Source organism: Globicephala melas, chromosome 19 (genome assembly GCF_963455315.2).
Source record: "Globicephala melas chromosome 19, mGloMel1.2, whole genome shotgun sequence".
Classification (NCBI taxonomy): Eukaryota; Metazoa; Chordata; class Mammalia; order Artiodactyla; family Delphinidae; genus Globicephala; species Globicephala melas.
Genome location: NC_083332.1, coordinates 9,309,361 through 9,323,138, shown reverse-complemented (window position 1 = coordinate 9,323,138; position 13,778 = coordinate 9,309,361). Strand labels below are relative to the sequence as shown.

The window sequence follows — 13,778 nt, the reverse complement described above, 5'->3', positions numbered from 1 at the left end:
TCCACAAGGCGGTGAGAGAGATCTTTCCAAGTTCTGACCCTGTCCCTCCCCTGCTCAGTGCTCCCATGACTGTCCTATGCCCTTAGGATAAACCCCCAGCTCCTCACCTTGCTCCACCTGCCAGGTCCTGTTCAGGGTGGCCTTGCCTCTGGGGTTGTGTGCTCTGGTTACACCCTACTTTTGACAGTCCCCCAGGGCCCCCATTTTGGAGCCTTTGCACGTGCTGCTCTGATGCCTAGAACACTGCTGTCCAACTCCTCTTTCTGTACCTCCTCCTCTGGGTCTCACATAGCCAGTACCTCTCCTGGGAAGCCTTCCTGGCACCCAGGCTGCACCAGGGCTCCTGTGCTCCTCGAAGGCCCTGTGCTTCCTGCCACAGCCTGAACCTTCCAATTTAATGGTCCCTTCCCCTGGGGCCCGGGTCTCCCTGTCTGCAATTCTGGAGGACCCAGAGCTTTGCTGAGGAAATTGGCCTGCGATGATCCGGCCTGGCCTTTCCTGGAGCCCCATCAGTGTCTAGCTCTCCTTGTCCTCGGCTTTCAGCTCAGCTGTCTACTCCTTCAGGATGCTCTCCCTGACCCCTCACGCTGGGTCAGGCGCTCCCTCTGGGCTTCCACAGACTCCTAGTTTCGCCACCTGAGGCCTGCTCGTTCTGGTTATTACTGTCTGGCTGTCTTCTCTAGCAGGCTGGGAAGGGCTCAGCTTAGATCCAGCTCTGTCCCCAAGACCCAGCCCAGAGCCTGAGACACAGCGGGTGCTCAATACACCTCTGAAGAACCTGCACCAAACCTGTGTCCTTGTCGGCTCCAAAGAGCACAGATGGCGGGTTGGGGTGGACCAAGAGCTGTAGGTAGTTGAGGGCAAACTTCTCCACATACTCTCGTAGCTGTTCCTTCTCGTACATGCGCTTGATGAATAGCAAGGCCTGGGAACGCACCTGAGGAGAGAGTGGGGGAAGATGGTGGAGGGGAAGACAGTTGTTCTGAGCTTGGCAGCACCAGTGTGAAAACAAGCCGAAGTCTGAGAGAGGCCCAGATGGGCTGACTTACCTGTGCCCAAGACTGGTCACCGGCTTGGAAGAGAGGTTTCCTGGCCAACCTCAGGGCCCTGCACCACCTCACCATCTACCTGCCCAGCCCCACCTCTTATCGTTCTTGCCTTGCTTGCTTTACTCCAACCAGAAGGAGTTTTCCTCAGTTCCTCAAAAGTAACAGCGTTCTCCCTGGCTTTGAGACCTGGCACAAAAGGTTCCCACTGCCTGGCGTGCCTGTCACTGGCTGTATCCTATTTCACTCAGACATCCCCTGCTGGGAGCCATGAGGACAGGGCCTGGTCTGGGGCAGTGATTTGTCCCCAAAAGCACCACAGGGCTGAGCCAGGGTGTACAGTGAGGGTCTGCTGAATGAATGGACACAAGACATCAGAAAGGAGCTGGCAGGGTGGACCAAGGGCCCTCTCAATCACACACATGCACACATGCTGTTCCCTCCGTCCAGGGAACACCCGTCGACTAATATTTCAGGTCTTGGCTCACACGACTCCTCCTCCAGAAGCCTTCCTTAGACCACCTCCCTTCCTCAGCCTCCAGGGTTCCGCCACCGCACACCCTACTCCACTCCTGGCACTGAACACACCGTGCGGGCCACAATGGCTCCCCTCCTGGTCAGTGCTCCCCCAGGTCCCAGCACACCGCCAGGCCTTGAGAGGGGCGCACCAACACGGGTGGAATAAGAGCGAAAATGGGACTGTCCTTCCTGGGAGGCGGTGAGTGTATATGTGTGTATATTCTAAGCAGCCTCATGCCATCGTAAATGGAAAAACCACCACCACCACCAAAAAATTGTTGCAAGAAGGACATTAGGCCCAGAAACTTTCAGGGGAATGTGGAAAAGACTGGGCTGGTTACTTGGGACAGAGGAAGGACTGAGTGTAACCCAGCAAAGGGTGACGGGGGATCACCTTGTCCTTCTCATGGGAGCTGAGGTCTAGCAGAACATGCAGGTACTGGAACTGGCGGGACGGGCGTTTGAAGATCAGGTCTCGAAGAGTGGACATGCCCAGGTAGGTGCGACTCTGCAGCAGGAAGGAAGGGAACCAGAGCTGAAGGCACCCGCGGTGTGCCTTTGGGGTGTCTCCCTTGCTTCAGTCAGATCTGGTCCTAGACAAAAGCTACTGGTCCCTCACAGAACCCCCCGCCACAGGCTGCAACAAGTCGGGCTCCTGCCCGCACCACAATGTTGGGGATGCAGGCAGATCTGCCGCCCATCCTCACCTCATCCTCACAGTACTTGCGAATCACCTCCAGGGCACTCTCAGTGATCAGCGGCGCCTCCAGTACAACCTTGGTGAAGATCCTTCCAGAGAGGGAGGGACAGTGAACGGCTGCAGAGAAGGGGCCCCCTGGTTTCCCTGTCCTGCTGATCGCAGCTCACAGCTGGCAGGCGCCCCCCCTCACAGAGAGCTCGCTCAACCCCCTGGGTACAAGCTTTGGAGGCAACAGAGCAGGGTTCAAACGCTGCCAGGTGGGTGTCTTGGGCAGAGACTGCCTCTCTGAAACTCAGTTTCTCCCCTCTGTCAGATGGGGATTTCTAGCTGCGGGCTGAGAAGGCCGTTTAATACAGCAATGGGAGGGAATGATGGGGGCTGGGAAAGGGTGTTGCTATTTTAGACGTGGTGACCACGAAAGGCTGCTTTGAGATGAAACTTTAGTCAATGCTGGCAGATGAGGAAGAGCCAGCCATGCAAAGAGTAGGGGGACAGCATTCCAGGTAGAGAGAACAGTAAGTGCCAAGCCCTGAACTCATCATGTTTGAGGAACAGAAGACTGAAGGCCAGCCAGTGCGGCTAAAGATTGGGGGCAGGGAAAAGCAGAGAGGTAAGAAAGGAGGCTAAAGAAGTTGGTAGGGATTGGATTACACAAGGTCTCATAAAACATAGTAAGAAAGTTGCATTTTATCTGGAGGACAACTGAAGATTTTTAGTGGGGAATAACAACACGGTATTTACATTATAAAATGTCACCTGCGCTGCTGTGTGGAGAATGGATAAATTGGAGGTCAAGGACAAGGAGGAAGCCACAGAACTGATTCAGGCAAGAGATGGGGATGGTGAGAAGTCAACCCCCAGAACAAGACTCTGAAACAGGCACTGTTATTTATTCTATATTATATGAGAAAACGGAGGCCCAGAACTGAGTGACACAGGTCAGTCAGAGCAAGCAGCAGAGCTGGGAAACAAGCCCCGGGCACGTGACCCAGAGCCTACAGTGAGGTGACATTGTCTGCGTGTGGGGAGAGTGGGGAGAGAAGGGGGACTTGGGATGGGCGCATGGAGGATTGACTCGGGTGCCGATGAAGACAGAAGTGGTCAGAAACTAGAAAGAAAAGGCAGGACACAGGTGGGGGGACTCTTGGGGACAGGAGGGTGCAGGGCCATCCCCCTCACCCATCCTTCTGGTCTGGCTTCTCCTGAAGGCCGGAGAGCAGGCGGATGAGGCAGTCCTCATACTTGTCCAGGGTGCCCGCGGCACCAGCTGCTAGGTAGGTGTTGTACTCCTGGTAGAGCCAGGCAAAGGCCAGGTCCAGGCGGGCCCGCACATCTTCCAGGATGAAGGACAGGACCTCGGCCTTCAGGCCCGAGTCGAACTGAGTCACCAGGCTGGCCAGGATCTTTATGCGCACCTGACGCGAGCAAGGGTCTGTGTTGGCGCGGGGGTGGGCAATCCCAGGCATCCCACGATGGTGCCCTGCAACTACTCCCACCCAGCCTCAGGGACCCCCAGCGCAGACCCGGTGTTAAGTGAGGAAGGAAAGGTGAAGAACCTTATTCTCGGTAGGTCTCATTTGTATGGAAGAAAAAAAAATGAAAAGGGAGAAAAAAAGTAATCATCACGGAATAAAACTAGAAGTAATCGCTAAAATTTCTAGGAGTAATATCTAAATTGTAAATATATGAAATTACAAATATCTAAAATATATCTAAATATCTAAAATGTATCTAAAATATAAATATCTAAATTTCTAGGAGTAATATCTACATACTTAGGTACACAGAAAAAGATCTTGAAGGATTCCCTTCATTTGTACATTGGTCGCCTCTGTGGAGGGGATGGCATGCAGTGCGGGCCAAAGGAGACTTACAGGCCCTCTGTGGCCTGGAAATATTTTTTTCACAGAGAGAATACGTTCATATACTATTTGGTTAATTAAAAATAAACTTCAAAAAAATAGGGAAAAAGTCGCTCGACTGAGGTTACAATCCCAGGAAGTGGCAGAATCAGGATTTAAAGCAGGTGTGTGAGTGTTTCTGAAGCTAACGAACAAGAATACTGTCAATCACAAGGCAGAAAGAGCATCATGGCAGCCCGCACTCGCAGGGCTCTTCCTTGCAGCCGCCCTGTGCTGAGTGAGAGCGCATGCGTGTCCACACGTTTCCTCCTCCTTGTCACTTGTGTGGAGCTGCTATCTCTTCGTTTTATGGGACGACAGAGTAAGGCTTGGAGAAGTGGCCAGTGAACGGCAGAGCTGGAATCTGGAGCCAGGGAGGTTGACCCCGGGGCCTGTCTCTCTGCTGGGATGTGAGGTAGACTCTTGGGGAGAGGGACTGGAAGGATGGGCTGGGGGGTACAGAGGCACACCTGGGCTGCCCCGCTGCAGGCCACGGCCTTCTCAGCCCGCAGGATCCGCTTCACAGCGCCCAGCTTCATGGCCTCAACCTGGGCGTCGGTCAGGGGCTTCAGCACATCACTCAGACGGAAGATTTTCTTGCGCCCGCCGGCGCCTGCCAGCCTACATGGGAGAGTAGGGACAGGGACACGGTGACTCGGAACACCCTTTCTGGAGCCCAGGCCCACCCCAGGCCATACATACAAAGACACCCCCCACACTGTCTCTCCAGCTCCCCTGTGACTCTGAGGCACGGCAGGGCGCAGGGTAATGGGAAGGAAGAGGATGCTATTTCGGTTTTGTAAACAGCATCTCAGGGAAGGCCTCTATAAGGAGCAAGCAACGTGTGACTGGAGATCTGAGTGAAGCGAGGGAATAAGATCCACAAACATCTGGAGGATGAGCTTTCCAGGCAGAGGGAACAGGAGGTGCAAAGGCCTTCAAGTGGGAACCTGCTTGGCTGTTCAAGAAATACCAAGAGGTTGGTGTGACTGGAGGAGGGAGGAAGGGGAATGGAGAGCTCGGAGGGGCAGCATATCAGGCAGGGCCTTGTTAGCAAGCCTTGGCTGGGGACAGGGCAGGGACTGGCTGGATTCTGTGGTCTTTCAGGCAGGTAATGATGAGGACAATGACGGCAGCAACCAGCAGCTCTCCCTACGCGCTAGGATCACGCTCAGCGCTTTCTACATCATGATCCCTGTCCCCCCCAAGAGTTATCTGATTTAATCATCTAACCATCACTGTGAACTTGTTTAGTTCTCCTTCATCCTTAGAGAGAGATACTATCATCCCATCCCAATTTTAGATATAAGTAAGGGGTGTTTTTTCTAAAAGAAAACAACAGCTAAGCCTTAGTGGTTAGGGCATTGACTCTGGAATCAGACAGACCCTCATCCAGACCGATCTCTGTTTATCTGTCTTTGTCTGTCACACACACACCAAGAACCAGGCCTCTAGTCCTGCACCAGCACCTGCAAGGGGACTCACCGGGGCTGCGTGACGGGGATGATGGGCTCTGGCCTCCTCTTGGCCTGGGGCGCTTCCTCCTCCAGAGTGGACATGGAGCTCAGGGAGCCCACTACCGAGATGGCCTGACCCTGAGCTGACAGGCGCCGCTTGATCAGGACACTCTCAGGCTTCACCACCTTCTCCTCCTTGGGCTCCTCCTTGCACTGTTTGGTCTGCTCCACGCCTGAGGGGGAGGCAGCAAACGGGCTCTTGGCATGTCAGACCCACCCGCTCCCACCCAAGGACCTCCTGTGAGACAGGCTCTACTCTAAGCCTTGTACACACAAAACTCATTTAAATCTGCAAAATGCCTTTCTGGAGCAGGTACCTTCTTCATCCCCATTTTGCAATACAACAACGGAGACTCAAACTAGAAATGTCCACTCACTGCCGGTGGGAGTAGTAAATGGTATTGCCACTTTGGAAAGCTGATGAGCAATTTCGAATAGCACTGAACATACCCAAACTCACGACTCAACAATTCCACTCCTTGGTATAAACTCAAGATAAATGAGGGCACATGTGCATCAAAACACCTATACACAAATGTTCGCAGCAGCTTTATTCACAATGGCCAAGAACTATAAACAATCCACAGGTCCATCAACAGAGGAGTGTGGATAAACCAACAGTGGCCTATTCACATAATGAAGACTACTGAGCAATAAAAAATGAACTCTTGGTTCACACAGCAACATGGATGAACCTCAAAAACTTATGCTGATGGGACCTCCCTGGTGGCGCAGTGGTTAAGAGTCCGCCTGCCAATGCACGGGACACGGGTTCGATCCCTCATCCGGGAAGATCCTACATGCCACGGAGCAACTAAGCCTGTGCGCCACAACTACTGAGCCTGCGCTCTAGAGCCCGCAAGCCACAACTACTGAAGCCCGTGCGCCTACAGCCCGTGCTCTGTAACAAGAGAAGCCACCGCAGAGCAACAAAGACCCAACACAGCCATAAATAAATAAATAAATAAATTTATAAACAAAACAAAACCTTATGCTGAGCAAAATAAAATAAGCCAGACTCTATGATTCCATTTATAAGAAGTTCAAAACTAGAAAAAACAAATCTGTGGAGACAGAAGTCAGCACAGTGGTTGTCTCTGGACAGGGGATGCTTTGAGTGTCGACTGGAAAGGAGCAAGAAAGAATTTTCCAGAGTGCTGGTAACAGTCCTTCTCCATCTGGGTGATGGCTACACTGGTGTGTTCACTTTGTGAAAACTCACTAAAGTGTATACTTAAGAGCTGTGTGTTTCACTGTACATAATTTATACCTCAATAGTATTATTAAAATGGGAAACCACCTGGGGCTCAGAGAGGTTAAGTAACTTGACCAAAGACACACAGCTATTAAGTGGCTGAGGTAGTCTCGTTCAACTCAGACCTCAAACTCAGGTCTGCTGGATTTCAAAGCCCAGGGCCTGAAACTATTGAGTGGTCACTGTATCTATGGGACCATCCATGTCTGTAATAGCATGATTTTCCATTTGCAGCACTACAAAGAGGTGCTCTTCCACTAAGGAGAACCCAGTGGCCACAGTGCCAACCCCTGGCCCTGGTCAGCTCCATGTGACACTCACCTGGCCCCAGTCCTGCGGCCGTCATCTGTGTGGCCATGAGCCGAGCCAGGTGCTTGATCTGGGCTTCAGTGCCTGCTGACTCCACTGGGGTGTAGATGGCTTGGAAGGAGGCGGGCATGGCCTCAGGCAGATACACCATGCTGATGAGGACCTGCAAGATGCCCAGGAAAAGGAACCTTCCCTTACTTATTGACTCAACAAACATTCGTTCCACACCCAGGCCAATGCTGGCGAAATGGCAGTGACTAGGACAGACCTGGGCCTGCTCTCATGGAGCGCAGATTCTTGCACAAGTCAGAGAGAAAACGAGTACTGATGCAGTGTGGTGCACGAGAGAAGAAGTAAAGGGTGCCACGGGACACAGTAAAGGGTGCCAGGGATGGCTTTGGCTCCCCAGGGCAGTGGCACATAGGCTGAGAATTGAGAGAAGGGCCAGAATCAGAGTGACACAGAGTGAAGTCTTGCAAGCGAGGGGTTGGGGGGTAATATATTCCAAGTACAGGAAGGCTAAGAGGCAGCAGAGCTGGTACCCTGCCTAGTGAGCGGAAGGAGGTTCAGTGACACAGTATAATATGAACCAGAAATTGACTTAAAAAAAAAAAAAAAAATCAGTATCCTAATAGAGCACATCCATGTCTGTCAGGAATTGGTAACAAAAGATAATCTCAAACTCCCTACAGGCTTGGAAGTTTAAATGCATGCTCTTAAATAATAATAGAACAGAAAGATAATGAAATAACTACAAATCAAAATGTGTAAGATACAGCTACAACGGTACTTAGATGGAAAATCAGATCCTTAAATGCTTACACTGGAAAAGAAAACTGAAAACTAATAAGCCAAGCATTTAACCTTGGGGAAAAACATTCACAGAAAGTAACATGAAAGAAATAAAGACAGCAGAAATAAAATGGAAAAGGTTACAAAAGATTATCAACAAAACTTAACAGCCAGTCCTTTGAAATGACTGAAACCAACCGAATCTACAGCAAAAATAAACAAAAAAAGAGGAAGAACACAGTATTAGGGACAAAAAAGTGGTACATTACTACAGAGACAGCAGGTATTATAAAAATAAAAGAATCTTATGAACTTCATGCTGATAATTTGAAAAAGACAATTTCCCGGAGTGTGACAGGGATAGATAAGGTACAACAAGTTAATGGAAGCCAAATCAGACAGGGTCTAAGGCAAGTTGAATTTAAGTTTTATCTGGAAGGAAACAAAGCTTTGGCAGGGATCTGAGCAGGGGAGCATCATGACTTGTACTTTACAAACATGCCTCTGCCTGCCACAGGGAGAGTGGAAGGCAGAGCCAGGGAACAAGCAGGTAGTTCTCTGTGTGAAAAGGGTGGGGCCTGGAGAGGGCATGGGCCATGGGGAATGGAGAAGAGGGGAAAAACTCGGCCTGAGGGGGAGGCAAAGAGTTTAACTCCCAAGTTTCTGGTGTGGGGACGAAAGGCATGTGTGCCAAGAACACAGGAGGGGCCATGGGCCTGTAGAAGAGTCGGGGGAGAAATTTCACAAGTTTAGTTTTGAAATGTTAAGTCTGAGGTGCCTGTGAAACACCCAAGGAGAGAAAGATGCAGGAGGTGGCCGCATATCCAGGCCCAGAGCTCACCAAAGAGATCTGAGCTGGAGAGAAAACTCCTCGCCACCCCAATCACCCAACAACTAAGCCCCTTGGAGGCTCTAGGCAGAGAGAAGGGAAAGCTGATGGTGACTGCTGTTGAGCATGGGAAGAGGTATTTATTCTCCATGAGCACCCAACAGAAAGGTCTCGGTGCTGCTACAGCCAGAGGACTGATGTGAGACACCCCACCACTCCAGCTCCCCTCATCAACTCAAACCAGTGGTTCTTTCACTTTGAAGCAGGTCATCTTTGAAAATCCAAAGAAAACACTGGTCATCCCACCCCACCGATGCCAATCCTACACCACTTAGCAAACAAGTCATGGGGTTCACTCTCCAGTTAACAGACCCTCCTTGCAAAGGAGAGGAGAGAGAGTGCGAGTGCGTGGGTCTAGATGGAGACTCAGAAAACCCAAAGGGGGATGGCGGGGGCAGTGACAAGTAACCTCCTGAAGGAGTAAACATCATGCAAGAAGAGGTCCATCCAAAGCGAGGAAGGCCCACTGGACCACACCCTCCCCACACTGAAAACAGAAAAGTGTTTCAGGTCTGATGTCATCTGGAAAGGGTGGGCAGTGTGGAGCGGAGGGGCAGAGAAAAGACTAGAGACCCTTCCTCCCTGCCTGGTGGGAAATGGCCCCCACCCATCCTCACCAGATTGGCCACATTGTCAGGTGTCAGCAGAGGCTGTAGGAACTCGGCTGTGATATCTGTGTCTGACTGGCCTGAGATCTGGGCTGAGGCCTTCGAGGTCGCTGAGGGGCCTGGCTCCAAGTCCTTGTCCTCGTCGTCTTCCCCCAGGTTGGGCTCTGGGATAGAGAAGGAGAAAAGATGATGGCTCTAGAGAGGGCAGCAGCCCTCCCCTCCTCCCAGGCACCCCCAGTGGTCCCTGCTCCCAGGCAGCCTCAGCAAATAGAAGCAGTGCAGCAGATGAAGACCTTTGTGCCATATGACCCTGGGGAACTACCTGCCTCTCTCTAGGCCTCAGTTCTCTTCATCTGGGAAATGGGAATAAGCCATACCAGCCTGGCTGATCAAACTAAGCTCCAAAAGACAAAAAGGTTAAGTAATAAGTTCACAGAGCTTTACTGTTTAAAAACACCTAAGTTTGAAACAGTGCTCAACCTCACCAGGAATCAGGAAAATGTAAAAACATCCTAATAAGACAGCGAATTTGCCTATATGATTGACAAAAAATAAAAAGGTTAGTAGTGACTGTTGTTAATAGGGGTGTGAACTGTGGAAACGTAAACTGGTATCGCCTTTTGGAAGGGCAGTTTGATAGTAGGTCAATATTTTAAATGTGCACACCTCTTCAACACAGCAATTCCACTTTTAAATATCTACCCTAAAAGCTTACAGATATAGCTAAGGTAAGATGTACAGAGAATTCACTGCAACACTGACTGTACAGAGATATGGCATACAGCTTCTATCAATAACAGGCTGGCTGACTACAAGCACAGCAGTTCTAGCTCAAGGGAAAAAACTAACGTGAACCTTAGAGAAAAGGCTTTGTGTGCAAAGACGTTCCTTGAAGCTGTATTTATAAGAGTGGAAAAGCTGCAATGTTCAATAGAGTAATGATTTAAGTAGATTAAGGCAAAAATATGATGATATGTTATGCAGTCTCTTCAAGTTTGTGACACATGTAACAAAGAGTTGATACCCTGCATTAACTAAGGGCACATACAATTCAGTTACAAAAGGCTGACCAACACAATAGAATGGGCACTTCACAGAAATACAAGTAGCTAATAAATGTGAAACCACATGCAGCCTGACTCCAACATATGCAAAAAAGCAAGCTGAGACCTAGGATACCATTTCTACCCAGAGAGTTAACAAATGTCCAGGGCTGGTAAGAACGGGTTAACTGGCACTCGCACACTGCTGGGGTTGTATACGCTGGTGCGATTTTTTGGAAAACTGCTATCAAGAATTTAGGGACCTCCCTGGCAGGCCAGTGGTTAGGACTCTGAGCTTCCACTGCAGGGGACATGGGTTCGATTCCCGGTCGGGCAACTGGGATCCCGCATGCCTCACATTGCGGCCAAAAAAAAAGAATTTAAATGCACCCAGCAGTAATGGACACATCCACGGCTCAGATCTTGGTTTCTGAAACTATTCCCTACTTAAAAGAAACCAGAAAAAAAAAAAAAGAAAGAAAGAAAAGGAAAGAAACCAGGGCTCCTTAGAGAAATGGCTGATTGAAGGCTGGGGTAAGGAAAGTACATGATGAGTCTAGAACACCTTGTTATGCCAGAAAGTAAGAAATGCTCAAAAGAACTTACAGGACACATTAAAGGGACACAGGAGCCAGCTCAAAGGCTCCTGCTACTAAATATAAGGCAATTTGAGTAACAAAATGAATAACAACAATAATGGATTATAACCCAGAGAATAAATAAGAATCCAGAAGTCCACACTAATAATAAAGTAGGAAGAAAAAAAGAAAGCTCTTCCTTATAGGAAAATGCCAAGTAATAAATGTAGAAAGAAACCTTTTTATAACCATTACAGTAATAACAGATGCAGGCAACAATCATTAATGGATGCCAAAACCACACAAAGTTTGAAGCAGAACTAGTATTTTACATAGTTTTAAGTATCTCTTCTCAGCTTATTATTTACAAAGGGAAAAAGGGTACTTTACACTAGAGAAACCCGGCGGTCATCACTTCGACCAAGAGATCAAATTCCCATCACCAATGATGAGACAAACTGACATCATGTGCCTCCTCACAACACACAGAGGAGGTCGGGGCATCACTTCTGCAGTGTTCGTGCCAAAAGTGCAGAACCTGAATCCTATCAGGAGGCAAGAGCAGACAAACCCAAGAGGAGGGACATTCTACCAAACAGCTGCCCTGGACTCTTCACAACGTCAAGGTAATGAAACAGAAGAAGAAGGCTGAGGAAATGATTTGGGAGACTCAAGGCATGTGACAAGTAAATGGAATGTGTGATCCCCACCTTGTGAAGGGTACACAGGAGTGTTTGGTATTATTCTTGTAACTTATCTGCAGGCTCGAAATTATTTCAAAATGAAAAGTTTAAAGTAATAGAAAAATAAAATTGGTTGGCAAAAAATAAATGTATAAGCTCTCTGCCCCATCAATCCCACTACTGGGAACTTGTCTCATGACTTGACACGCATGCAAGACTGTGCACTACAGCAATCTTCATACTTTATAAAACTGGGCACAAATGAAATGTCCACCAACTGGGGGACTGGTTAAAGTGGTCCATGTACCCTATAGACTATTATGCCACCATTACAAGGATGCAGCAGATCTCCATGTGCACATAAAGAAACAACTCCAAGATAATTCCTAAACATATAAGGTACAGAACGCTCTGCCTTGTGTGCTTAATTAGGGGGAGAAAAATAGATCCCTACCTCACTCCTTATATCAAAATAAGTTATTTTTCAAAGTGAAAAAAAAAAACGAAAACAAAACTTGATTCTTTTTTTTTTGGCTGCATCATGGGATCCCAATTCCCTGACCAGGGATTGAACCTACACCCCCTGCAGTGGAAGCACGGAGTCTCAACCACTGGACTGCCAGGGAAATCCAAAACTCGATTCTTTCATAAATGTTCTAGAAACAAACGAGCACTTAAAAAAAAATTTTTTTTTTACAGTAAGGGAGGTTGCCATGGTCAACACTATTGATAAATAATACAACCATTAAAAAATTACTTCAGGGACTTCCCTGGTGGTCCAGTGGTTAAGACTCCGCAATTCCACTGCAGGGCGTGTGGGTTCGATCCCTGGTTTCGGAACGAAGATCCTACATGCCACATGGCACAGCCAAAAAAAAAAAAAAAAAAAGATTACTTCAAAAAGAGACTTGATTTATAAAGGAAACACAGGAAAGGAGAACTCTATACATATAACACATATGAGGCATTTCTGAAAGAAAATCTAAGTGTTAATACTTGTGGAGTGGTTACTTTTGGGGTGAGGGATGAAAGAGAGACTATATTTATTTTACTCCTTCCTGTATAACTTAAGTAACTCATAATTACTTGTAAGTGTATTATATTCTTCAGTAATTTTACTTTGATATCACTTATCATATGTCACCATATTTATACAACATAATTTGTAATGTAAATTTAGTTTACAGTTTCCTGTAAATAATTACACATTTCGAACGTGGTCAGTCCCCGCCACCACCTCCTGCCAGGACTGATTCAGCTCCTCAGCTCACCAAGCTTCATCTTCTTGAGTGTGGAATCTGAGTCGTCTCGGGGCCGCTTGCGGGCATCCTTGCCGCTGGGCATGTTGCGGGCGATCTCAGCCTGAGGTGTGCCCAGGTCTACCAGCAGGGTGGTGATCTGAGCCTGGAACTCCAAGGAGGCTGGGTGCTTCAGCACACTCAACAGGTGCAACTTGAGGTTCTTACGCACGCTGCTCACCTGAGATTTGGCCAGCGTTGGGGGCAGGTTGGCTGTGAGGAAAGTAGCAAGAACTTCGCGCTGTGGACAGAGCTCCTGGGGTCCTACCACCCTCACTTCCCAAGCCCCATCTTGGGCAGTGGTGGCGGACATCTCCTAGAAAAGTTCTTTCGCTCTCAGATCTCATGTATGGCCTTCCCCCTGTACAAGCTGATACGCAAAACCCTTGAGAGGTCTCCTTCAGTATCAGTCAACCTTAAAACAACGAGAAAACTCACCTTCCCTTTCATTAAACATAGTCACATCTCCCTCCATCTCTGGTCTGGAAATTCCAACATGCTTGCCCTGGGGAAGGCTATAATCACCTCCAGAATGTCCCAACTGAACTGCCACAACAGTTCATCATTGGTCCCTGACACCAGAATGACTTTCTAATGTCTAACGATCACCTTGACAAGTAAGCCTCCCCTGTTCCAGAGA

At 48.8% G+C, this 13,778-nt stretch overlaps 1 protein-coding gene across 2 annotated transcripts in view; it reads right to left on the bottom strand.

Moving 5' to 3' along the window:
* SYMPK (symplekin scaffold protein) overlaps nucleotides 1-13,778 on the bottom strand; it is a 35,791-nt gene that overhangs the window by 10,645 nt on the left and 11,368 nt on the right. For both annotated transcript variants that reach the window (XM_030873851.2, XM_060288717.2), the window contains exons 9-17: nucleotides 13,112-13,351; nucleotides 9,546-9,700; nucleotides 7,260-7,410; nucleotides 5,652-5,856; nucleotides 4,637-4,787; nucleotides 3,445-3,680; nucleotides 2,273-2,354; nucleotides 1,960-2,073; nucleotides 790-937 (exon numbers count right to left, since the gene is read on the bottom strand). In XM_030873851.2, coding sequence (XP_030729711.1) covers nucleotides 790-937; nucleotides 1,960-2,073; nucleotides 2,273-2,354; nucleotides 3,445-3,680; nucleotides 4,637-4,787; nucleotides 5,652-5,856; nucleotides 7,260-7,410; nucleotides 9,546-9,700; nucleotides 13,112-13,351 — 1,482 coding nt within the window. The remainder of the gene's footprint in view (nucleotides 1-789; nucleotides 938-1,959; nucleotides 2,074-2,272; nucleotides 2,355-3,444; nucleotides 3,681-4,636; nucleotides 4,788-5,651; nucleotides 5,857-7,259; nucleotides 7,411-9,545; nucleotides 9,701-13,111; nucleotides 13,352-13,778) is intronic.